The 24,374-nt window shown below is 41.0% G+C and overlaps 1 protein-coding gene across 1 annotated transcript in view; it reads left to right on the top strand.

Moving 5' to 3' along the window:
- Positions 1-663: 663 nt before the first annotated feature.
- Positions 664-24,374, top strand: part of PLPPR4 (phospholipid phosphatase related 4) — a 47,573-nt gene continuing 23,862 nt past the window's right edge. The window contains exons 1-2 of the mRNA XM_074961275.1: positions 664-1,050; positions 17,366-17,551. Coding sequence (XP_074817376.1) covers positions 973-1,050; positions 17,366-17,551 — 264 coding nt within the window. The 5' untranslated portion in view covers positions 664-972. The remainder of the gene's footprint in view (positions 1,051-17,365; positions 17,552-24,374) is intronic.

Below are 24,374 nucleotides of genomic sequence, written 5' to 3'. Positions count from 1 at the left end.
CCAACTAGCTCTGCAGGTCCTTCTCAGCTCTCTCCTTCACCCCGGGGCAGATCCCGCCTGCCCAACCAGCACACAGACCCCCAGCCAATGATGTACATATCTGCCACCTGCTGGTTACCCACCACTGCAGCCTCCTGTTTCCCCTATGCTGAGGGGGCAGGGGGAGGAAGAACCACTGGACTCACCTTCACATCACTCCTGCCTTCCCCACCAGGCCACCACACCCTGCATGTGAGGAGGGGCCTGCTGCAGCTACTTTTGTCCCTGCAATGGAGGAGGTGGGGAATCATTGCTACCCCTGATGTCCCACTTGTGGGACGGTGGAGCCAAGGTCACCTACTGCACTTGGCCATTCCCTTTTCAGAGCTTCCTACATAGCTTCCCCTTGTGCTCCGCAGGAATCTCAGGGCCTACTTGCCCCTCAACTGCTGCAACTAACTCCTACCACTTTACAGCCTTCCTGCCCATCCTCCCCATGATCCCGTCTCCAAGCTCTGCTGCCCACCGGATTTCCCCGCCCTTCCTGAATACTCAAAACCAATACATCCAGGAGGGAAAGGGTTAAGGTGGCTGGAGCACGCTCCCCTCCTCCTGTAGGCTAATGGGGCCCCTTCGTTTTCCCTGGAGTAGGTTTCTTGACGTCAAGCCCATGAATATTGTACGAAGCTTCAGGATTGTGAGTGCAGCGAATCCTCCTCGGGCAGAGAAAGCCAGGGCTCTGTGCTGGGGGTGGAAGCCATTGCGGCGGCTTTGGGGAGGGAAGGAAATCTCTCGCAGAGAAGAGGCTTTGGGCTGCCTGCGTGTGGCACAAGGGATTGCTGCGAAGGGGGAAGCTTCACGCTGAGCTCTCCAGAGGGGCCTCTGGGGCATGTGACATCCACACAAGGCACCGGAGCGGGAGGAGAGGAAGCCTGCTTCGAAGCACTCATCCCCATCCCTAAAAGAGGAGCCCAGCTCAGCCCCTTAGCCAGCATGTCTGCGAAGGAGAGGCAAAAAGGCAAAGTGACCAAGGACAGCGTCACTCTATTGCCCTGCTTTTATTTTGTGGAGGTGAGTGGAGCACCTGAGCGCGTGTCCCTTCAGCTTTAGCATAATGCAGCTCGTTAGAGGCATTTTAGGAACAACTTTGGTCCCTGACAGCATGCGTCTTTCACTGGGGTCTGCTCTGGTTAGTGCCTTCCTCACTGCCTAGGTGAAGATGTAGAGAATAGCACTACGGAGAGCTGTACATGCTGAGCGAGAGAATGTTCTATCGGCGTATTATGCATGTGTGAGAGTATGGCAGCGTGTCTCATTCCTCTGTCAGTGTTTGTTATGTCAGCATGTGTCTGGGTTCGGGGTCTGATTCGTACCTGGCTGTGGATTTCAGTTAGGGTAACATTAAGCTTTGCTTGTAATATATTTGCATGGAGTTCACGTCTGGTTCTGAAACTGGGTCTACATCATCTGAGCTGTAATCCACGGTGGGGTGGGGGGAGGGATGTTCTTTACATCTCGAAAAAGAGAGAGTTCATGTTGATAATGTTTCAGAACCATTTCATGTAAAATATGTAGGTGATGCTTTGCATAATAAAATCAGTACCAGACAGCCATCAGTATTCTGAAGAGCTGGTTTGAGATTAAAATCTTCCTTGCAGGATACAGGCTGCTTTTATGGGAATTATTTCTGAGAGAATCATTTTGCAAATGGACTGGCAGCGAAATGAAACCATGTCACAGACATAGGATCATCTCAACAGGAAGACATGTTTCAGAGAGGGGTTTATATGCAAACAGATATTGCATGTATTATCTCCATGAAAGGAAAGTCATGTTGTAGAAGGAATGTTAAAAAAATGAATATGGTTTAAAGTTGTTAGATAATCAGCATTGTGTTTTTAATCAGTCCCCAGTAACCTGCCTGGATTGTCAGAGATAGCTAGGTAACGATGCACGTTTTGTATCTTGAAAAAGTGAAAGAGTTTCTCAGTAGATTTTGTACTGAAAGATTGAAACATGTCATGGCTGCTCTGTTGGTGCCAGGTGAAGTTACACTTCCACAGGTTTCAGAGTAGAAGCCGTGTTTGTCTGTATTCGCAAAAAGAAAAGGAGTATTTGTGGCACCTGAGAGACTCAAATAAATTTGTTAGTCTCTAAGGTGCCACAAGTACTCCTTTTCTTTTTACACTTCCACAGGCTCTCACTGCTTCAGAACTGGTGTATTGCTTAGAGGATTTTAGCCTCTTTTGACAGTAAGTAAAAGAGCAAACATGGTTTCAGCTTCAGGAAATGAGTATGTGATTTCTGTGTTTGTTAACCGAGCAGTAAGTGAACACAGCTTGCTTCTGATGACTCCACTTACAGTAGGGCAGTTACTGAGTCACTCGGCCTCTGTGCCTTAGTTTCCCCATCTGTAACACAAGGATGGTAGTAATTGCTTCACAGAGGTGTGCTGAAGATAATGCACAAAAAGAACTTTGAAGGTTAAAAACAGGAGGGCTATGTAAGAACTAAGTATAATTTTTAGCCTGAACGGCAATATTAAAAATTTTGCTTAAATATACTGGGAGATAGGAGGCCACAGTATGAGAGGGGCTTGTAAGTGGTGGCAGGCTGTCTCTCTTCCCCCTAAATTCCCTACTAGTTGCCTGGGACAAGGGAGATGAATCATATTAAAAATAAATATTGGATGGGATACTTTTCAGAGACTGTTAGATTTTAAAGTAACAGACATGTCTTATTATTGTGGATTAGGCCCACTTGGTGAAATGTACCCACTGATGGAAGGCTCCTTCTGGGCCACATAATTCCTGTAGTATTCTTGTCAGAGGAAAGAGGTCATGTGTAGAGAAGCCAGCTAGGTGGGGGCCTCTCTATCCTCCTCATACTGGAGCAGAGGGTTCTATACTATCGGAGACCATCCCATCACTGAGAAGAGCTTAGGGGGCAGACAAGGGAAGGGAGCACTTCTATACTGATGCAGATCTAGTAACCAAGGGCCCCCTCACACATGCACACAAGGGGAGTAGCAGCCACTTGGGGATTTGAGGGGTTGCATTGCAACTCTATGGTCTGATCCCACACTGTGGTGGGATGATTTTTTCGAACAGTAGCGCATAGCCCAAGAACAGTGGTCACACTTAAAATCAGTTTTGCCTGGGATAACATTACCTCAGAATTTAGTATAGACTCAAGGAGCTCAGTCAATTTAGCTTAACAAAGAGAAGGCTAAAGAGGTGACTTGATCACAGTCTATAAATACCAACATGGGGAATACACATTTGACAACGGGCTCTTCAAACTAGCAGATGAAGGTATAACACAATCCAATGGCTGGAAGTTGAAGCTAGACACAAATTCATAGTGAAAATAAGGTGTACATTTTTAATGGTGAGAGTAATTAACCATTAGAACAATTTACCAATTATTCATCACTGGCAATTTTTAAATCAGGATTGGATGTTTTTCTAAAAGATCTGCTCTAGGAATTATTTTGTGGAAGTTCCTTGGCCTGTGTTATTATACAAAAGGTCAGAGTAGATATTCACAATGGTCTCTTCTGGCCTTGTGGCACCTTAGAGACTAACCAATTTATTTGAGCATAAGCTTTCGTGAGCTACAGCTCACTTCATCGGATGCATCCGATGAAGTGAGCTGTAGCTCACGAAAGCTTATGCTCAAATAAATTGGTTAGTCTCTAAGGCGCCACAAGTACCCCTGTTCTTTTTGCGAATACAGACTAACACGGCTGTTACTCTGAAACCTGTCTTCTGGCCTTGGAATCTATTTGCAGTATTCCTTAGAAACTCCCTGTACTTCGTATAGTGAGTACTGCAAACCACACTAAAGCGACTGCAGCTTTTATGACTAAGTCACTGGACTGGAACTCAGGAGATAAGGGGCCAGTTCTCAGCTCTAGGGAACACTCTTTGTAAGACCTTGGGTAAGTCACTTAATCTCCTTAAATCTCAGCTCCTCAGCTGTGAAGAGGAGCCTTTGTCTGTCTTTTCTATTTAGGCTGCAATTCTCTGGGGCAAGGCGTGTTTTTCTTTTTGTGTATGTACAGCACCTAGCACAATGGGGCTCTGATCTCAGTTGGAGCCTCTAGTATAGGCACTACTATAATACAAATAATAGTCTGTCCACTGACCTAGAGAAAACTGCTACTGCTGATGGTTATCTAAGACAACAGACAAGTTTTTAAGTATGACCATTGTGCTTGGGCTTTATGTAGGATTAGAAAATTTCACCCATTGTGCACAGACACTTTGGGAAATGCTGTCAGGTGACAAACTGCATTACTGCAAGATGTCACATGTCCGTAATAGTTAGGATTTCTTTGTTGTAGTTATTTTTAAACTCTTCATTATTAAATTCCATTTTCTATTGATTCACCTCCATTGGGCCAAAGCAGGACTCTGCCCCCTTCTTATGCACATTCCATTAGTGTCGGTGGGAGTTACATATGTTTATAGAGAAGAGAGGAGACCCCATACTGCTTGTTTGTAGCAAAGGATAAAGCAAATAGATTTTGTATGTATTTCTGTGCACCAGCCTCATCAGTGGTGGGCTGCAGGAATATGCCCAGCTTGGGGAATGAGTTTAATAGAAACTAGAAAAGCAAGGAAATCTCCCATGCTATATTATTGCTGTTGCAGAGGCAGAGTGGAGAGGTTTTTAGCATATCCATGTTGTTATGCAGAAATTGGCTTTCTGTATACCAGATGAAGTGGGCTTCAGCCCTCATCTGTTGTAAGGAAAGTTGTCAGGATACAGACCCTTACAAGTAGAGAGGGGAACTAAAACTGAAAACCTTGGGATTCCAGGACAAGCTGTGAGGACCCTTCCACCTTGCCCATGTCTAGCACCTGGGAGCACTGAGGATGTTCACATCTAGATTTGAATTTTATGGTTGGCCCCAATCTGTGTATTGTTCAAAACCAAAGCTCCAGATCTGAACAGATACAACATTTAGGGAAATTTGGATCCAAATCCAGAGATTCAAACTTTGCAACTGGGGCCCAACTCCAGTTCCCCTGAAGGTTTAGGGGTGAGGCTATTGTCCTCCTCTTCTATTTCTCTCCTTTTCACCTGCAGGTATATTTGATGAGACAGAAGGCCAAATTCTGCTTTCAGTTACACTTGTGTAAATCAAGAGTAAATTCAGTAGACTTAATTGATACCTGCGAAAAAGTGGACTGAGTCCAGAGTATCCAGTATTCAAATTAGAAAATTGTTATGGTTGCCTCCCCCCCCCCCCAACTCTTCTTCTGTTCAGTTTCTAGTGGTAAGACATATATTTATGATTTACCCACATATATCCAACTCTAATCTGATCCCTGAGAATGTGCTCCTGGAACTTTATAGGTTTCAGAGTAGCAGCCGTGTTAGTCTGTATTCGCAAAATGAAAAGGAGTACTTGTGGCACCTTAGAGCGTAACAAATTTATTCGAGCATAAGCTTTTGTGAGCTACAGCATCAGACGAAGTGAGCTGTAGCTCACGAAAGCTTATGCTCAAATAAATTTGTTAGTCTCTAAGGTGCCACAAGTATTCTTTTTCTTTTTGGAACTTTATAGTACACGATAATACTGAGATTAATGAAACAACCACCTGATAGCCCCTGTGGTGGCATTAGCAGAAGGAGGAAAATGGCTTAAACATTTTTGAATTGTTATTGGTTAAAGAAGAACGTGAAACTGGCTCACCTCTCATATATATGTGTTTAAATCAGGAATAGCTCTATTGAAGTCAATAGAGCTACCAATGTAAGGGACAAGACAGGCAGGCCCTGTGAGGTTAACTGGCATTAGTACACAATGTGGATGCTTTTTGCATACCATAGGCAACATCATCATCCAAATAAGTGTAAACATGAATATAGGAGACAAGATTTAAGTAAACCAGCCACCTCTTAAATGTACACAATTTGGGATTTTCAAAATTTATTTAATAACAAAAATGTTTTAAAGGGTTTAATTCAGTAGGTGAATAATGAAAAATGATGAAAAATGCAGTTTCTCCCCTCTGTACATCTCGCCTTTCTGTATATTTCCTTCCCATTCCATTCTGCCCTACTCTCAGGTCAGGCTTGCCCTCCCCTGGCCTGTTCTTAGTTGCAAGTCCCAATCCACTGCCCCTTGTGGCTAAGCAACAATTAGTTTCATTTTGTATTTTGAGAAAGACATGAGGAGCTTCTTTCTCACCTGTGCAATTAAATAATGAAATGCCAATCAGAAAATGCTGGAGGATCAGGGCCACAGGAAGAAGGCAGATGTATCACTAATAATGTCAGCAAAATAATGGGAAACTGTAGACAGGCATTATTTCCCCGAACACTAGAGGAAAGGGAGGGGCCCAGAAAATTATCCAGGGAAAAGGAGAAAATGGAAAACCAAAATCACACGATATAGAAGGGTAGGTTAATACATAAGCATAATGTAATACATAATACATAAACAGGGAAGGAAAAGATGCCTTATGGTCACTGATGTAACCTAAACATGCATGGAACTTTATAGAGCAAAATTAAAACAAACAGATTTTCTGCCTTCAAAGGGCTTGAGCCTGCAAACTCGCATTATGGGGAGCAGTACTTACTATCCTGAAGTCAAGTACTACTCAGAGGAATAAGCACAATTATGTCCAGTAATATCTGTTTGCAGAATTGAGCCCTAAAATGAAACAAAAAACAGTCAGAGACTACAATTAAGGGAGGGGATGAGGAAGTGGTTGAGAGAAGAGGAGGACAATGATTCCAATCCTGCAGATGCTTACTACTAGGCACAGTGTTTATTACCATGATGTCAACAAGACTACTCATGTTAGTAACCAATACTTATGATTATAAGGATTTATAACACTGGACCAAATATGATTATATAGTAACTTAGCAAGCGAGGCTGCATTTCTATTGATAGTTTCAATCTAAAAAAAAAATTGTGGGCCTGATTCTGATCTCATATACAGCAGTGTCAATCAATAGTAACTCAACAAAACTCAACCAAGTTACATTCAACATAAAAACGATGTAAGATCAGATCAGGCCCTATCTAACTTAATTTATTAGAGCTACAGGGCCACATTCTCCTCTCACTTACACCAGTTTTACATTAGTGGCTTCAGTGGAGTTATTCCTGATGTACAGAGATTAGATAAACGGAGAAGCAGGCCCATGGGTTAGAAGCTGTAGAAGTGAGAAGGAAATCTACAGACATACAGAAAAGAATTAGAGCAGCAGGTACGGTGGATGTGGCCTAGGCTGAAAAAATAGGGAAGCAGAAAACCTACAAAAAAGTTAATGAAACTTTATTAAACACAGCATAAAACATTTCATGACTTTTTGCAGTTTTCACTATTCGTGGATTAGTATGTATCTCATAAAAATGTTTAAAGTGTATTTAAACATTATTTTTAAATGACCCTATTATAATGACAGTAAGAGTCTTACACTTTGCAGAAGCACATATCACGTGATCTGGCTGGATTTAGTTTTACCTGTGCATCGCTACCTTCCTGAAGTGTATATTAATCAGCACTTCCACACAAAATGATCTGTGTTATTTTTTAATTATGTTTGTACATTTCACAGTTGTATAGAATATGTGGATAATCTGAGCTTCTTCTTTAAAAACTAAGGGAGAGGACTACTCATGGAAGCTCAGTTTGCATCTGTTTAAATAGAAGGATATTTTCATAATGAAAGATCTATCAGCATCAGGAAAATATTAGGAATTGAAACATTGGGCTAGTCTACACTGGCAACACTAAGCGCTGCCGCAGCAGTGCTTTAACGTGGCTTGTGTAGTTGCGGCAGAGGGCTGGGAGAGACCTCTCCCAGCACTCTGAAAAAAACACCTCCACGAGGGGCGCTGGTACACGGTCTACACTGGAGCTTTACAGCGCTGAAACTTGATGCGCTCAGGAGGGTGTTTTTTCCTCACACGAGCGAGAAAGTTTCAGCGCTGTAAAGTGCCAGTGTAGACAAGCCCATTGTCTGTGACCATTCCTGGAAAGAGATCTGCCCTTTGCTTTGTTGATCTTCCCTCGTTAGCATATTCAGAGTACATCCTCAGTACATTCAAGGACAATAGCCAGAAGGTTAGTGCCTCACATTTTAAGTATGAATCTGGAAAACTTCCAGGGATATATACCTCCTGTTCCCCAGAGGATGAAGATGTCTGCAGATGTAGCATGGACAAATACATTTATTCATAGTGACAGGAATATGCTCTGTTTCAAGGAAAAATCTGTGTGTGATTTTTCTTCACTCATTAACCAAACATCAAAAAATATCTGGGGTGAAAGCCTGGAGCCTGAGAGTTTTACCACGGACTTATATGAAGACAGGATTTTACCCCTTGCCTTTTGTCTTCAGGGTTAGCATGTACAAACACAGAAGGCCTAATTTTCTCTCACTTACACATGTATAAATATAGAGTAACCCCGCTGAAGTCAATGAAGTTACACCAATGTATAATGGGTATAAGGAATCGGAGAATCAGGCTCAGTAGATGAAATCCTGGCCCCGCTGAATTCAATGGGATCAAGATTTCACCCATTCTCAGTACGCTGAAATACAGAATGCCAGATCCTGAACTCCTGTAAGTCAGCAAAGCTCCGTAGATTTAAATGCTAGCTGAATAATTGGCCTATAAACTTTGTGTTAGTGTGGATTTATTGGCAGAATATCCCTACACCAGTTACTTGTCTCTGGGTTTGCTGAGACGCGAATGCAGCTCAGAGAGACTATCCACAGAGTTAAGTTTTGTTCCTTACCTTTTCATGTGCTATGTAAGGTGGTAATGGGGTTTCTTTTGGCAGTATTTCCTCAAGCAGACAGTATGTGACCCAACCAATCACTGTTATAATGTGGATCCCTTCTCTGAGAATTGATCATCCATCCACTTTTGTTGTCTACCAGACAGGCTAGAAAGCCAGTGGTAGGCAGTACCTTAGAAAACACAAAAGAGATCTATTATATTATTGTAGCAGTCAGTTCTGTAAACTGGTGGGTTTCCTCGGCTCCAGTTGAAATAAATGGGTGTTGAGGATGTTCAGTGTATCTCAGGACCAGACACTTAGTTCCCATTCATTTTTAACTTATACTGACAAGGTGAGATTCAAAATGTCAGATGTGGATGCACATCACCAAGTATCTCAACAATTCCACTTCAGTCATTTCTGGATTTTTTAGGTGTGTAGATATGCATGACACACATCCGCATTAAAATTATTTGCTTAGGACTCTGCAAGGTTTTTGTAGGCTTGACTTCCAGGATATGCATTGCCTATGGGAATTTAGTGATTAGAATGGGAGTTTTACCTCTATAAGGAATTATAGGATCAGCTCCTCAATTTCGGGGAAAGGGCAATTGCTGTATGCTAATTAAAGGGTTCAGAAAGAGTCAGGAACTACACCAATGTCTCTTGGAGGCACAATGGGGGACTTTCCTCCCTAAATTTAAATCCAATGAAAAAGCATGTTTAATCTTAAAAAATAAAATAAAAATAAAAAAGCAACCTGTAACACTGATGAGCTGCACACAATCATTTTGATGATTTGGTCCCATGAAGGGGAGTTTCCACTTTCATCACAATAAAGATCATATGTCTAGCCCTTTACCTTGTGAAGATAGCAGCATCAGTTTACTATTCCTAAGCTAATCATGTGAGCAACTATGAGGGGGTGAAATGGACAAGCACCTGGGTCATGCAGTAGCAGGAGGGGCATCCTAATGACCCACGCTCCTCACATATATACCTTTTTATGTGAAAGGTGTCAGTTCAGTCTGGTATGTACCTGAAAGAAGCTCTAAGCCCCACTGAAATCTTTTGGCTGGCCCTGAAGTGTGGTCAAGGTGCACAGGAGTCAGTTTTGTTTGGGGGAATTATGTTCAAGACCTGGCCAAAGCATGCTAAGGAGAGCTCTGCTTGTTCTTACTTCTAACACATTCTGAGGCCAGGACAGAGGTGTCTGCTGCTCAGTCAGGCAGCTGCCACCAAAGGTTGAGCCTGCTGTGGCAACTGCTACCCATTTATCACTCCTTATGCATTGCCCCCTGCACCACTAGAAGTGCATGGTGGATGCACTTGTAGACCTGCATTCCACACCACCATCCTGCCAGCCTCTCCAGCAGCTCATGAGAAGGAGAGGAGGTGGGAATATTGTGCCCTGAGCACATTTGGCAGTGTTGCTCTTGGGGCCCACCCCAGTGACCCTCCTAAACTGTGGAGCAGACAACAAAAAATATATATAATTGTGTGCAAGTCTCTTTAAAGAGAGTTCCCCCTCAGAAACTCATGCTTTAAAATATTACTCACTTCCAAAAAAGGGGACCATGGTCTTTTAACTCTAGCCCGGATTTCCACATTGAAACCCCGAGGCTAAGCAGCAGTGTGGTAGATCCCGTGACCTACTAGCCCATTGTTGTGGCCTCTCGGTGATACTGCAATATATGGTATTAAATAAATTTATCAACAACATTGTCCTTTGGCCTAACCAGTAAGTCAGTATTCAGGGCCTTGCTGGATTGTTTCTGTTAGAACAAGAAATTGATTTTACTAGTCAGATATTTCTTTGGTGCAGTCTTGTTTTTTTATGTAGAATGTACCCACAGTCCTGTTTCCCTGATCACAGTAGGAAAAAAAAGCAGAAGGCAGAGGAGGCAGTTTCTCTGCTCACAGTTTCAAAGCCTGTCTTTCCAGCCTGTACTCTGCACAAAAGAAAGCTCTCTGTTGGCTTCCTCCTAGGGCAATGCTCACACGGTTTCTCTGGTTTTCTGCTCACTTTCCCATTCTTTTCACACACTCAGGGCAGGTTTACACTTAAAACTCTGCAGCTGTAGCACTTCAGTGGAGCTGTTACTATGCTACAGCAGAGCTTCTCCCCGTCAGCGTAGTTAATCCACTTCCATGATAGGTGGTAGCCATGTCAATGGGCAAAGCCCTCCTAGCAACATAGCGCTATCTGCACTGGGGGTTAGGTCAGTAGAACTGCGTCGCTCAGGGGTGTGGATTTTTCACACCCCTGAGCAATTTATTTATACCAGTGTAAGTTTATAGTGTAGACCTGGCCTCAGACAGCTGCAATCAAATCAGTGCCCCAGCCCCTGCGTTGCAGTCAGTCTCCAGGCAAACCCCTCTGGCCACATGGCTCAGCTTTTACTCAGGCATTGCCTTTGATGGTTTCTTCTGTTGTTTCAGTTATCATGAAATGAAGAGGCTAACTGCTCCCTATTTACCCTTGATAGAAGGCAGCTAACACATCCATCAGCTTCATAGCTTATAGATCTAAGACACGCCTGCTGGCAGCCACATACACGCTCCGGCACAACAACAACAATATAAATAAGATAATACATATACTTTACGATCATGAAGAGAGTCATAGGTAACAAATAACAGGTGTAGAGTACAGCATGTTATGAAGAAGCACAAAGATTGCATAGATGTGTCATACAATGTATTATTGATACATAGAGGATCTATGAGGACAATTTCATGCAGGTGAAGATCAGTGTGAAGTCTTCACTAGGTGAGTTGTTGTAAAGACGCTAACCAGAGTTGACCATCAAGGTGTTTAGTTTTTTAGTCAGGGAATTTATTATTTTTGTGTTCCCTGAGCATCAGCAAAATACTGTCATACTGGGGGGACCAGATAGCCTATTATTCTGCCGAAGAAAATGCATTTCCAACTGGGAATGTGTTTTTTATTGGTCTCTTTCCTTTTGTTTAAGAAAACATATATTTTGGACCTAAAGTTCTTGACAATGTCATTTCATGAAACGGTCAATATTTGCTTGCTAGTGACTCAGAGCAAACATCACTTGCAGAGAAAATGAAGCTTTGGTTTGGAAAATTCTCCATGGGGGAGGAAAATCTTGTTTTTTTTTCTGATGGCTGGACAGCACGGTTATGAATGCAAATATAGGGATTCTGAAAAGAACCTGTGAAAGGGTAAAGCCCTCGGCCCAAGATTTTAACTGTGTTCAGTGCTCCAAGCTAGCAGGAGGGGTTTGTGGCTAGAAGCATCGAGTCATAGATTCTGTGCTAACCCAGCATTGATCTTACCCTTCTGCAGGCTTCTGCTCTTTAGTAAAGGCTTCTGCTCTTTAGTAACAGGGGTTTGTCACCATCACTCAGCACCAGTCACATTACAACAATACGAATGGTAGTGGTAATGATAACATCTGAGGCGGCAGAATGTAACTGATTATTGCTTCTGGGAGCATTCAGTCCTGTGTGCCTTTTCACTTGGAAATATTTTGGTTTAAGAATCATAGAAATGTAGGGCTGGAAGGGACTTCAAAATCCAGCCTCCTGCACTGAGGAAGGACCAAGTAAACCTAGACCATCCCTAACAGGTGTTTATCCATCTTGTTCTTAAAGGCCTCCAGTAATGGGGATTCCACAACGTCCCTTGGAAGCCTATTCCAGAATTTAACCATATTTCATAGTTAGAAAGTTTTTTCTTAATATCTAATCTAAATCTCCCTCACTGCAGATTAAGTCTCTTACTATTTTTCCTACCTTCAGTGAACATAGAGAACAATTGACTAAACATAACCAATTTTTTTAACCTGTTTCATAGATCAGGTTTTCTAAACCTTTTATCATTTTTGCTGTTCTCCTCTGGAATATTTACAATTTGTCCATCTCTCTCCTAAAGTGTGGCACCCAGAAATGGACAGATTATTCCAATTGAAGCATTACTGGTGCCAAGTAGATCGAACAATTAACTTCCATGTCTTACATACAACACTGCTGTTAATACACCCCAGAATGATATTAGACTTTTTGGCAACTGCATCACAGTGTTAACTCATATTCAGTTTGTGATCCACTATAACCCCCAAGATGCTTTTCAGCAATATTACAAACTAGCCAGTTATTCCCCATTTTGTAGTTTTGCATCTGATTTTTCCTTCCTAAGTGAAGTACTTTGCATGTCTTTATTTAATTTCATTTTATTGATTTCAGACCAATTCTCCAATTTGTCAAAGTCATTTTGAATTCTAATCCTGTCCTCCAGTGTTTGCAACCCCTCCCCTCCAAATGTTAGAAGTATACTCTCTAAGTAATTAATGAAAATATTGATTAGTACCAGACCCAGGACTGATCCCTGTTGAACTCCCACTTGACTAGACATCCCCCGCTCCCTCAGTTTCACAGCAAATCATTGATAACTACTCTTTGAGTATGGCCACAAAGGCATACGCAGTGCAAAGTGGCTGGTGCCTGGCTTTTTCCCCCTCCCATGCACTAGAAACTATGAATGTATGAGTTTACAAAAATCTCTTGGAGGGGCTTCCACCAGATCTGGGACCCCCTCTATAAGGTTTGGGTCTTGCTGACTAATTAGAGCTCCTTTGCTTTGCACTACATCATGAAACACAAAGGAGCATTTGGCCATTATTCTTCTCCTGAAAGTATTTGTGAATATGTTTATCTCTTGTTAAGTTTTTTGGGGAATGGCATGATAGGGCTAGGTCCCCTGCAATATAAATAATAATCATCATAGTAATGAATAATACAACTCTATGGCTTAAGAAAGCCTCTTAACTAGAATGGGGGTGGGGGCGGTGTCATGAAAATTTGACCAAAAATGGGCAACATTTGAAGTTTTGTAACCAGCTCTTCTCCTAACTGTGCTGATTATGATCCTAATACAAAGTCCTTTGAAACCAATGGGAATCTTTCCATTGATTTCACTGGGCTTGTATCAGATCTTCTATTTCCAGGGATAAATTATAATCCAGAGCAGAGATTAAAAGTCAGAAATTTCTCAATCGACTGATCATGTCAGAACACGAAGACTCATTAGCCCAGGTCATTGGGTTTACTTTTTGTATTCCAATTAGAAATAAGAAAAAGATTTTCTATTTTGGAATTAAAACAATGCATATTATTGCCTTCTAATTATGTCTCACATGTTCAGGGTGTCAGAAGCTAATGCTTGTAATTACAATGCTTATGCTGCCCTAAGCAGAATACTCAATCAGTATTCGTATTTTTAAACAGCCACTTAGAATTATTTAGGATATTGAACAAACACTTCTATTTTCTTTGCCTTTTTGAAGATGCATTTTATATTTAGGTTGATAAAAAAGATACGAGAACAAGACGTCTTATGGGACCTGACATACAATATATTGCAAATTGTCTGTAAAAGTATTTGTTTGTATTGCTGAGGAATTATTGTAGGGGTTATTAGGCCTTTAGAGTTATTCTTTTCTTTTGGGGAGAGGGTGGTTATGTTCCAAAAGAATATGGTAAACCTAGAAGTTAAAAGCACAATGTCCTGTCCTTTGTGGGGGTTTCTAAGCAAATGTGGATGTTTCCTGGATTTTGTAATTAGCAATAATAAAACTGCAGTTAGCATATGCAGAATGCAGATCCCTTCGAAAATGATCTGTAGGCACATTAACTCATTATACTACATCACTATATAAAATATTACATATTTAATAATAGCTGAATCTCACTAGATAAATGCAATTATATAGCTGGGAAACAATCAGATTGGAAATATGGACTTGTTGGTAACATACTGTCCTAAAACTCAAGAAATCTGGGTCCACACCAGTGTGACCTGGAGCAAATCACATAATCTCTTTGTGCCTCAGCTCCCCCTCTGTAAGAAGTAGGATAATTATTCCTTTGCCTGTTTTGTCGATTTAGCTCTTGGAGGCCAGGACTGTCTCTAATTATGTGATTTGTACAGCACCTAGCACAATGCTGCCCTGATCTCGGTTGACGCCCCTAGGTACTACTGTATTGCAAATAATAATAATAATAATGATTTTGATGTCAGATTTTACAATTGCCTAAACCATGATGTGTGGTGTCAGTGAAATCACATTGTGTGTGGGCCTACATGTTGCCTAGCCACGATAGAATGGTGCAGAGCTGCACTGGCCCAGGTGGAGCTAAGGTAGGATTGTGCCACTATCCCTCGCTGAGTTTTCCAGTGGTGGGGATAACACGTACACTGTACCATTCCATTGAATGGACATCTCCCAACCTCCCGCGAGCTGAGACACAAAGAGATTATGTGATTTGCTCCAGGTCACACAGGAACCCACCTGAACAGCTCTGGGTGAGTGCATCAGGGGAAGATAAGGGAATACACCACTATAAGCCTCCATCTTCCCACCCCATTTGGAGATATTTGTGCACCCAGAAGCAGTCTCAATAATCCCCTGAGCACAGGGGCTGTGACTGTCCCTTCCAACTGCTGGGGGAGAAAACCGGGGGAAAGCTCCTTGTTCCTTACTTATCCATGCAATCATACTGAGTTACTACACATGCAGGACTGTCACTGAAATGAAAGGGAGTTCTCTGGAGTGCCCAATGTGAGATGAGAATTAAACAATTCATCTAACTAAAAAACGTTATTTCCAATGACAGCAGAAATCACGAAATTCAAATGGGATGAATTTACTATTTATTTAAGTAAATCTAATGGATTTCTTGTGTTATTTTCAAGACACTCTTGGGAATGCCACTCTTTGCTTTATTCAGGATGTCAATTCACATTCCTTTCCTATGCAATCACAATCAGCCTCAAAAATGTAATTACAACACAATCAACCTGACCACTGAGAACAAGGAATGCAAAGTTATTCCTTAGACTACCTTCAGTGCACTTTTCATAGCAATACTTTTGAAAACAAGCTAAACTCTGCAGCTCTTTGCACTGTGTAGCGCTTCAAAGCAAAGCTGTTATTTTCAAAAACCAAGACCCATTATAAAGCCTGTTTCAGTGGAGTCCAGCTAACAACCTCTTTCACCCCTCCCCCCCCCCAATTACATTTTCTTTTTAAAAAAAACCTGTACTAACAAAAGCAAACATCTTAAAGTTTGGAAATGGCTAATTAATGGATCCGGACAGTTTCCCATTGCACTTTACAAACATCATCATTCATTATCTTGTCACCCGACATACCTTACACACCTAGTCTTCACTCTGTTTTACTCCAGAATGGCTATAAGCAGAATGTATCACCTGCTTTTATCCCTTTTTATGAAATGTGCAATAAAGATTTAAAATGCAGCATAATCCAGTGATACATTAAATTCTGAAGGAAAACTACATTTTCTCAGTGTGATGTGTTGGCATAGAAGAATATTTTCTGCAAGGGAAATAGAATAATTCATGTTTGGTGCTATGAAATATCTTCACTGTCTGGTGCTGTAGGTATATGCAAATCTATGTGGACCTTGCAAGTTTGTACTTTTAGCTATATTAAGAAGTGGAGGAAAAGCAAACATAACAGCCATCTTCAAAATAAGAAGGAAAAGTAATGCTAGCAATTACTGTTCCATTAGTCATGTTTACCTTCACTGCTGCAGGGAACTGCAAATCTTACCTCCCTGGGTCAGCCAGGTTCATTGCATCCCAAGGGATTTCCGGCTAAGGGAGGGCAGGCAGGGTGCTTCTACTGTGGCCCTCCTCCATGGGTGGTGCTGGGTAAATGCAGATTTCAGTTCTATTGAGCACTCAGTGAGGACCTCCTCAATGGAAACTGAGAAGCAGGAGGATGCAGTGAATCATCATATGCTGCTGCCCCCTGCCAAGCTGCCTCCCCCACCCACTCCTGGTCACTTTGTGGACTGTACTAGCCCTTACATGCACCCTCGTAGAAGGGTGCTTTTGCCTGCTTGCCATTGCCACAGCTTCTCTGGTACACTGTCTGCCAAAGAGGGCCCTCTGATAGAATCGGTGCTTTCAGAAGCTCAGGGAGAGCCTGGGTGAAGTTTCCTCCTTAAGTCTAACTTTTCTCCCTAATGAATTAATGGAACTAATCTCTAAAGGGTAAAATCACTAAACATCTAGATAAAGGAACCATGACCCATAATCATCAGCGTTTTCTACAGGAGTAAATCCTGCCAGGCAAAGTTAATTGTTTGGGTTTTTTTAATAGAAAAAAAGCCTTCACCCATAATGAATAGGTGAAGGCAATTCACTCTCTCTCTCTCTATATATATATATAAGAAAAGCATTGGATACAATTTCTCATAAAATCTTCATGATTGTCTCACCGATGAAAAGGCTAAATTGTTTGGGAAATAAGATTGCAACAAATAGTTTGACCAGCTCAATTGACTAAGGCAGTGGTGGGCAACCTGCGGCCCACGGGCCACATGCGGCCCGTCAAGGTAATCCGCTGGTGGGCCGCAAGACTGTTTTTTTACATTGACCGTCCACAGGCACGGCCACCTGCAGCTCCCGCGGTTCGCTGTTCCTGGCCAATGGGAGCTGCGGGAAGCGGCGCGGGCCACAGTTTGCTGCTTTTGCATAAATATTATAGGGTTGTTTGGGGTTTTAGGTTTATTATTACAAAAAAATAACAATGAATTGTTTTTCTTTCCTTCCTTCCCAGTTGCCCATACTGGCATCTTCTGTTATTAGTCTCTATTTTCTTGAACTTACTGATGTCTTCAAGCCAGTTCACTCTGGATTCAGCTGCTATGACAGGAGTCTGAGTATGCCATACATTGAACCTACACAAGAGGCTGTTCCCTTCCTGATGTTGCTTAGTTTGACTTTTGCTGGACCTGCAATCACAGTAAGTTATGGGAATGTTCACCTGCCTCACCTAAAAAAAGATTTAGGAGCAGATCTTCAGTTGGTTTAAATCAACACGACTCCATTGAATTCAATGAATTACATGAACTGATGATCCGATTGTTAGGTTTTAACATGCAATTTTTATCCTTCTAACACAAAATGTTAATAGGGCCCCAAACTTTGCAACAGAAAAAGTGTGGATTTTTAAAAATCTCTTATTGACTTTTAATAGGCTTTAGGGTTCCCAAGTCACTTGGGCAATTTTGAGAATTTTACCCATTAATCCTAAGTAGTACAGTTATGAATTAAGAATAAAACATTCATCATATTGAAATTAACAATGGAATTTCTCTCTCTCTCTCTCACACACGCGCACACACACACAATGTTAAAGTATGTTAAAAGGATGAGAGTAAATAAGAAAGTTTCCTTCTTAACTGTTTATATTGAGATGCCAATCGGAAATGCATAATCAGACAAAGGCTATCATGGAAGACACTCTTAAATGCAAATTAATTTTGTTCTCTCCTTTTCACTCAGAATTTAAATACCTTTTCACGTGTGCTAACGTTTTTGTCAAGTAAATCTTCCTGTGGTTACAGAGCCAGAGCCAAATTCTGCTCTGAGGGCACGTCTTCACTGGCAATGTTAAAGCGCTGCTGCCCCCAAGAGGGGAATAGCTACCAGCGCTGGGAGTGCGGCTGGTGCACTGTCTACACTGGAGCTTTATAGCACTGAAACTTGCTGTGCTCAGGGGTGTGTTTTTTCACACCCCTGAGCGAGAAAGTTGCAGCACTGTAAAGTGTCAGTGTAGACAATCTATCAAGCAATCTGCAATTCCAATGAACACTCACTGTAGTTGCCTGAGTGTAAAGACAACAAAATGGAGCCAGTACATTTGTGTGTAGGCTGGGAACAGCAGAAAGTTTCTACACAATGTGAAAAAGTCCCTTAACTCTGTCTTAAAATGACTCCTAGTAGCACACTAGTAAATTATGGTTGCAGTTCACCCCTCCCTGAGCAACTGGGCTTTGTGCAGAGAACAAAGACGGGTGGGAGGGATAGAATTCACCTTTTACAGCCTGGGATGAAAAGCAGGCTGTGTATGGCTGTTCATTCAGTGCATTTCCCAGCCTCCTCCACAGTGTTTTTTGACTATTCATTTGCATAAATTGAGATCCCACTGACTACCCATTGGCCAATCAAACAAGTCCTTAACACTGGCCTAATTAAAACTAGCATAAAGATATTTCCATCTGTAGTTCACAGGAGAGACTGTGGAGTTCCACCCATGCCCTCTTTGCTATGGGCATGAACATTAGAGGGCGTGCATGGATCTTCTGTCCCTTTGTGAAGATCACCCTATATAAATCACTGTTCTATATATTATGCTGAATGAAATAGTGTTTGTACAGGACCTTTCATAGTTTTGTTAATGAGCATGATCACTAGTGCAGGATTTTTTTGGCAAATGGAGATGCCAGGTTACACTCAGCAGTGGCTTACATGCAGTTTTAGATATAAGAGCCAGGTTTCTTCAGTGAGTGAATATTGACACTGTGGTTTTTTATTATTCTTTCCAAAACTGCCCTGGAGTATCTAACTTGTAAGCTATAGGATAGGCAAGAAGGAAACTAATTCAATGGCTCATCCAAAGGGAGAACAAATTTTTAACAGAACCTTCCCAGTACAGCACTTAAATATCAGTGTATGAGCAATTCAACTACTTTTATATAGTAAATGAAATAAAATGATCTTTACTAGTATAATAACCCTGCTGGAATGACAATGTGAAGGTAAAATGAAATGTAAAAACGTTATTTTTATGTACGCTTAGAGTGCTGTCTACACTGCTTTATTGGGGCACTCATTTGCTCATTTAACTGTGCACTTAGTAATACCACAATGCTATAGCTACCTCTAGTACACAAGAACAGGCAGGCCAACAAATTCATCCCTGTTCCTAACTCCTTTGAGTTTAACCAGGGATTAATTCATTCCTTTGTGCTATATCGGATAATATGAAATTGTGAAAACTCTAAAATGCAACTCTGCATATACAGAAGTGAAGAGAAGGGGTGAAATCCTGCCCCCACTGAAGCCAATGCCCAAACTCCCATGGAGTTCAGTGGAGCCAGGATTTCACTCTATGAGTTTTTAAATAGAGGTATGGCACTCTGGTAAACATCTGTGTCACTACTTCTGTTCGGGTATCCCACCTTTTTGAATGTGCAACGCAATGAATGACAAAATTCCTTGAAAGTGACCTATGGGCCCTGTATATACACTGGGAGAACTTTGCTAAGAACAACCATGTTCATAAACTGGTAGGAAGCTCACCTACATTCTTTATCATTCTTGAACAGCTGCTCCTCTCTTGCCCACAGTCCCTTCCATCTCACCGAGGAATTCCGCCTCAGGGTCATTCATGTTGGTGTGCATCTAATTTCAGTATTCCCAGCCCAAGCATTTCAAAATCATGAGTGGAAACCAAAAAGTCATGTGATTGACTTAAAGAATCATGAGGGGTTTTTTTTTTATTGGTTTCTTTTTATAGGTCTCATGTAAATAATATGGTTTCAGCAGCAGGGGCTTTAAGAAAAATACGAGCTATCATGACACTTGTGATAAAAACAAGAGATTGGCAATGTTGCTGTGTATGTGGCCACCTTGGGCTTATTCACTGCTGACTAAACTGGATCCAAAAGGCTTGCCCTTGGAGAGCAGATTGGCTGGGTAACTATGGGTTTTTTTAATTCTGTCAGAATGGATTTTCACACTGGCATCTACAGGGAACAGCTGCAGGAGTCATACTGAAGTCATACAGGCTCAAGGACTATGAGCGAGATGCAGTCTTGGCATAAGTGCACTGAACTTTATTGATGTCAGTGTATTTACACCAAAGCTGACTATTAACAGACACTTTCAATGGAGGTAATCTCTGTTCTGGGAGCACTTCTAGCTTGAATGGAAGAACCATGGTATATTATGAGTTTTTCATGTCTTTTTTGACACTGGATTCATAGGACTTATTTGGTCATGCCTCTGGGCCAGGAACTGCCCACATTTCTATGATTCTATATACAAGTCAACTGGAATGCTCTAAGATTGCAAAATAGTTCCTATTTTAACCCCTTGTTTTTATACACTCATAATTTATTCAGCCACCCATTGGATGGAAATTTTCAATGCTTTGTATATGCCTGAAGATTATGTTTTCTAAGGGCTCATTTATACAAACACTTAGATCACAACAACCTGGGGTGTAATCTACCCTGCACTTGCCTGCCACTCACTAAGTGTTCGTGTGGACCCAGCTGTCAAATGCTAAAAAGTTCTCTAATGCACTTTGGTCTATCCTACTTGGAAGCAGGAGCAGAACAACAGGAACTAGGAAATTTTTGCTGCATAGCAAAAAAAAAAAAGGGGGGGGCGCCACATGGACATTTAGTGCATGGCAGGCCAGTTCAGGGTAGATTTACACCCGAGCTTGCTGCAAACTATGTGTTTGTGTGGACAAAATCTAAGTCTGAGCAAAATCCCTTGAACTAGGCTTCAGTTCAGTGAGAATGTCAAAAAAAAAAAAAAAAAGTACTTTCCCATTGTGAACAATTCTAATCACAATGTTGCTTTAGACAGGGCTAAATGCAAAAAAGGCTGAAAATTAAAACCTACTTTGAAAATAATCCTCACCAATGACTAGTGCATTTTCTTGCTTTTAAAAAAGATGGTTTTGATTTGCCAGTTGTGATTATTTTAAAATTGCATGAGACTGTGCAGTAGAAAATGTTGTGTTCAACAAGTGAGTACTTAAGCCCTTGTCTTGCAAAGATTTACATGTGAGATTATTTTATGCACATGAGTAGTCAGAGTGAGTCAGTGATGCTACTCATATGCGTCAAGTTAAATAGGTGTGTAAATCAAGCAGGATTACAGAATAAAAGATGCATCACAGTTAGTTCATTGTGCCTTTTTCAAAACTATCTTGCTGATTTTAAACGTTCATAATGTTGAAATTCCTGAAGCCATTTTCTCTGAACTTGGCTTGTCTATAATTGTCTGAGTATTTTTTTAAAATATTTTTGAGACTTAAATACTGAGCCAAATTTGAAGAAAATAAGTCCAGAAGCGTCAAAGTTATAACCATTAATTATTAGCCAGCTCTAGGAATGCCTTAATTCACGCATACTAATAAGGACATACACCAGTACATTTCCTTGTACCAAAATGCATACTTAGCTTGTATTAATAATAGAAACTAATGACAGTGGTACACACCAGTTGTCTGTTACTCACTGGTACCTGTGAATTATGGAACTAGAGACTTACCTTTCTTCATTTTTTTCTTCTTTCCTTTAAATAAAAATCCTAGGAAGTTAATGCACAAAGAATATACTTATGCAAAAGTTGAGTTGCACAGTTAAGTATTTTGTATTTAAATTTTCATTAATTTTCCAAGGAATCATAATTCATACAAAAGATGCAATATATAAAATGAAGCACTGAGAACCATACCAGGAACTCCAATACTCTAACATAAAATTTCCAGAAGCCTAAGAGATCCGTACATAACTTACTACATTATGGGAGCAACAGGAACTGAATATCATTGTCAAGGTTCCTTCCCCACTCTGAACTCTAGGGTACAGATGTAGGGACCTGCATGAAAAACCCTCTAAGCTTATTTTTACCAGCTTAGGTTAAAACTTCCCCAAGGTACAAACTATTTTACCTTTTGTCCCTGGACTTTTTGTTGCCACCACCAAGTGTCTAACAAATATAACAGGGAAAGAGCCCACTTGGAAACATCTTTCCCCCCAAAATCCCCCCAAGCCCTACACACCCTTTCCTGGGGAAGGCTTGATAAAAATCCTCACCAATTTGCAAAGGTGAACACAGACCCAAACCCTTGGATCTTAAGAACAATGAAAAAGCAATCAGGTTCTTAAAAGAAGAATTTTAATTAAAGAAAAAGTAAAAGAATCACCTCTGTAAAATCAGGATGGTAAATACCTTACAGGGTAATCAGATTCAAAACACAGAGAATCCCTCTAGGCTAAACCTTAAGTTACAAAAAGACACAAAAACAGGACTATACATTCCATTCAGCACAACTTATTTTATCAGCCATTTAAGCAAAACAGAATCTAACGCATATCTAACTAAATTGCTCACTGACTTTTTATAGGAGTTCTGACCAGCATTCCTGCTCTGGTCCCGGCAGAAACAGCACACAGACAGAGAGACCCTTTGTTTCCCCCCCTCCAGCTTTGAAAGTATCTTGTCTCCTCATTGGTCATTTTGGTCAGGTGCCAGCGAGGTTGTCTTAGCTTCTTAACCCTTTACAGGTGAAAGGGTTTTTCCTCTGGCCAGGAGGGATTTAAAGGTGTTTACCCTTCCCTTTATATTTATGACAATCATGTTAAAAAAAAAACCTCATATACAAATTGATGTAATATTTAATGATCATGGCTAACAAAAAGGAAAGGGGAGAAGAAAAACAAATCCCTTCTGAACCCCCAACCTCAATCCCTACCCAGAGGCCTAGAAAGGTAAAAACAGTTAGAGCAGGAATCAGTTTGCCTATGTTATCTGGTGAGATATTCACTTACGGTATCCCATGTTTAGAGTATGGTTTAGGTCTATTTCCTTTAGAGTAAACAGTCTTTACTACAGTATCATCCAGTAACTTATTTTCCCCAAGCTATTACTTTAGGAGTATCTGTGTCTTTCCATTAAACCAAATTAGTTTTTGCTCACTATCAGTTCCATTAAACAGTAGCAGTTTTTAACTAGACTTATTTGCAGCCCTGAGGTTCCTCCTAAAATGCCTGTACTTGGTGTAGGCATACGTTGTGTATGTGTGTGTGTGTGTGTGTATGCCTAAATATATACACACACACACACACACACACATTTACACACAGAGGATTTTTTTCCAGCAACTCCCAATGACAAGATGACTCTGAAACATATGTATTAAACTCTCAGAATGGGTACTGCATCTCCAGCATTTGCCTGACCCCCATTCACTTCAGTGGGCTTTGAATCAGGCCTCTAATATTTTTTCCTCTTACAAGGAAAATAAAAGCACTATAAAGCATACAAAATTCATATGGTGTGGTTGTTTTAGCCATGTCAGTGTATGTTAGATGGCTAAAGACTGTTTGCTCCCTTTGTGCAACCTATCTGCTTTGTCACAGAGTAACTGAATGTTAGCTCATATAGTTTATCAGATAGTTTGCAAGTTTGATTGACAGTACCAAAGCAGAAAGAATAGAGGCTTTGCACCACTGCAGCAGCTTTATGTTGTCCCCTTCTCAGTCAACACAACTACCCAGTTGAGTAAAATAAAATAAAAAGTCCCAGAAATATTTAGTAAAGTAGCACAACTTTTGGCTTTACCATGGTCCAAGCTTTTGTCCTGTAAATTACCTAAGAAGGAGAGCAAATTCGCAATCTGCTGAATCTGCCAGCCCTAATCTCTAACATGATTAATCCAGTTCTCCGGAAAGACACCAACATGAACAGCTGAATATACTACCCCATGTTGTCCGCTTTGTTTCCCTGATTTCCCTTCTATAACACATGATGGTCTATCTTTCCAGGTTTTTTCTCCTTGCCAAATATCCCCTGATGCTTCCCAAAAGCTATTTAAGATTCTGTAAAATTTTAATTTAAAATCCCACTGCTTGCTCCTGGACAAAGTCTTAGCATTATAATGATGATACTGAGATGGATAATAATGTTATAGACTCTTTGTGAAATTAACTCTTAGCTAATAAAACTCTCTACATCTCCTCTACCATTGACTTTCCCAT

This window comes from Natator depressus, chromosome 8 (assembly GCF_965152275.1).
Source record: "Natator depressus isolate rNatDep1 chromosome 8, rNatDep2.hap1, whole genome shotgun sequence".
NCBI lineage: Eukaryota > Metazoa > Chordata > Testudines > Cheloniidae > Natator > Natator depressus.
The sequence above is the reverse complement of the archived record's forward strand: the minus strand, read 5'-3'. Positions and strand labels throughout refer to the sequence as shown.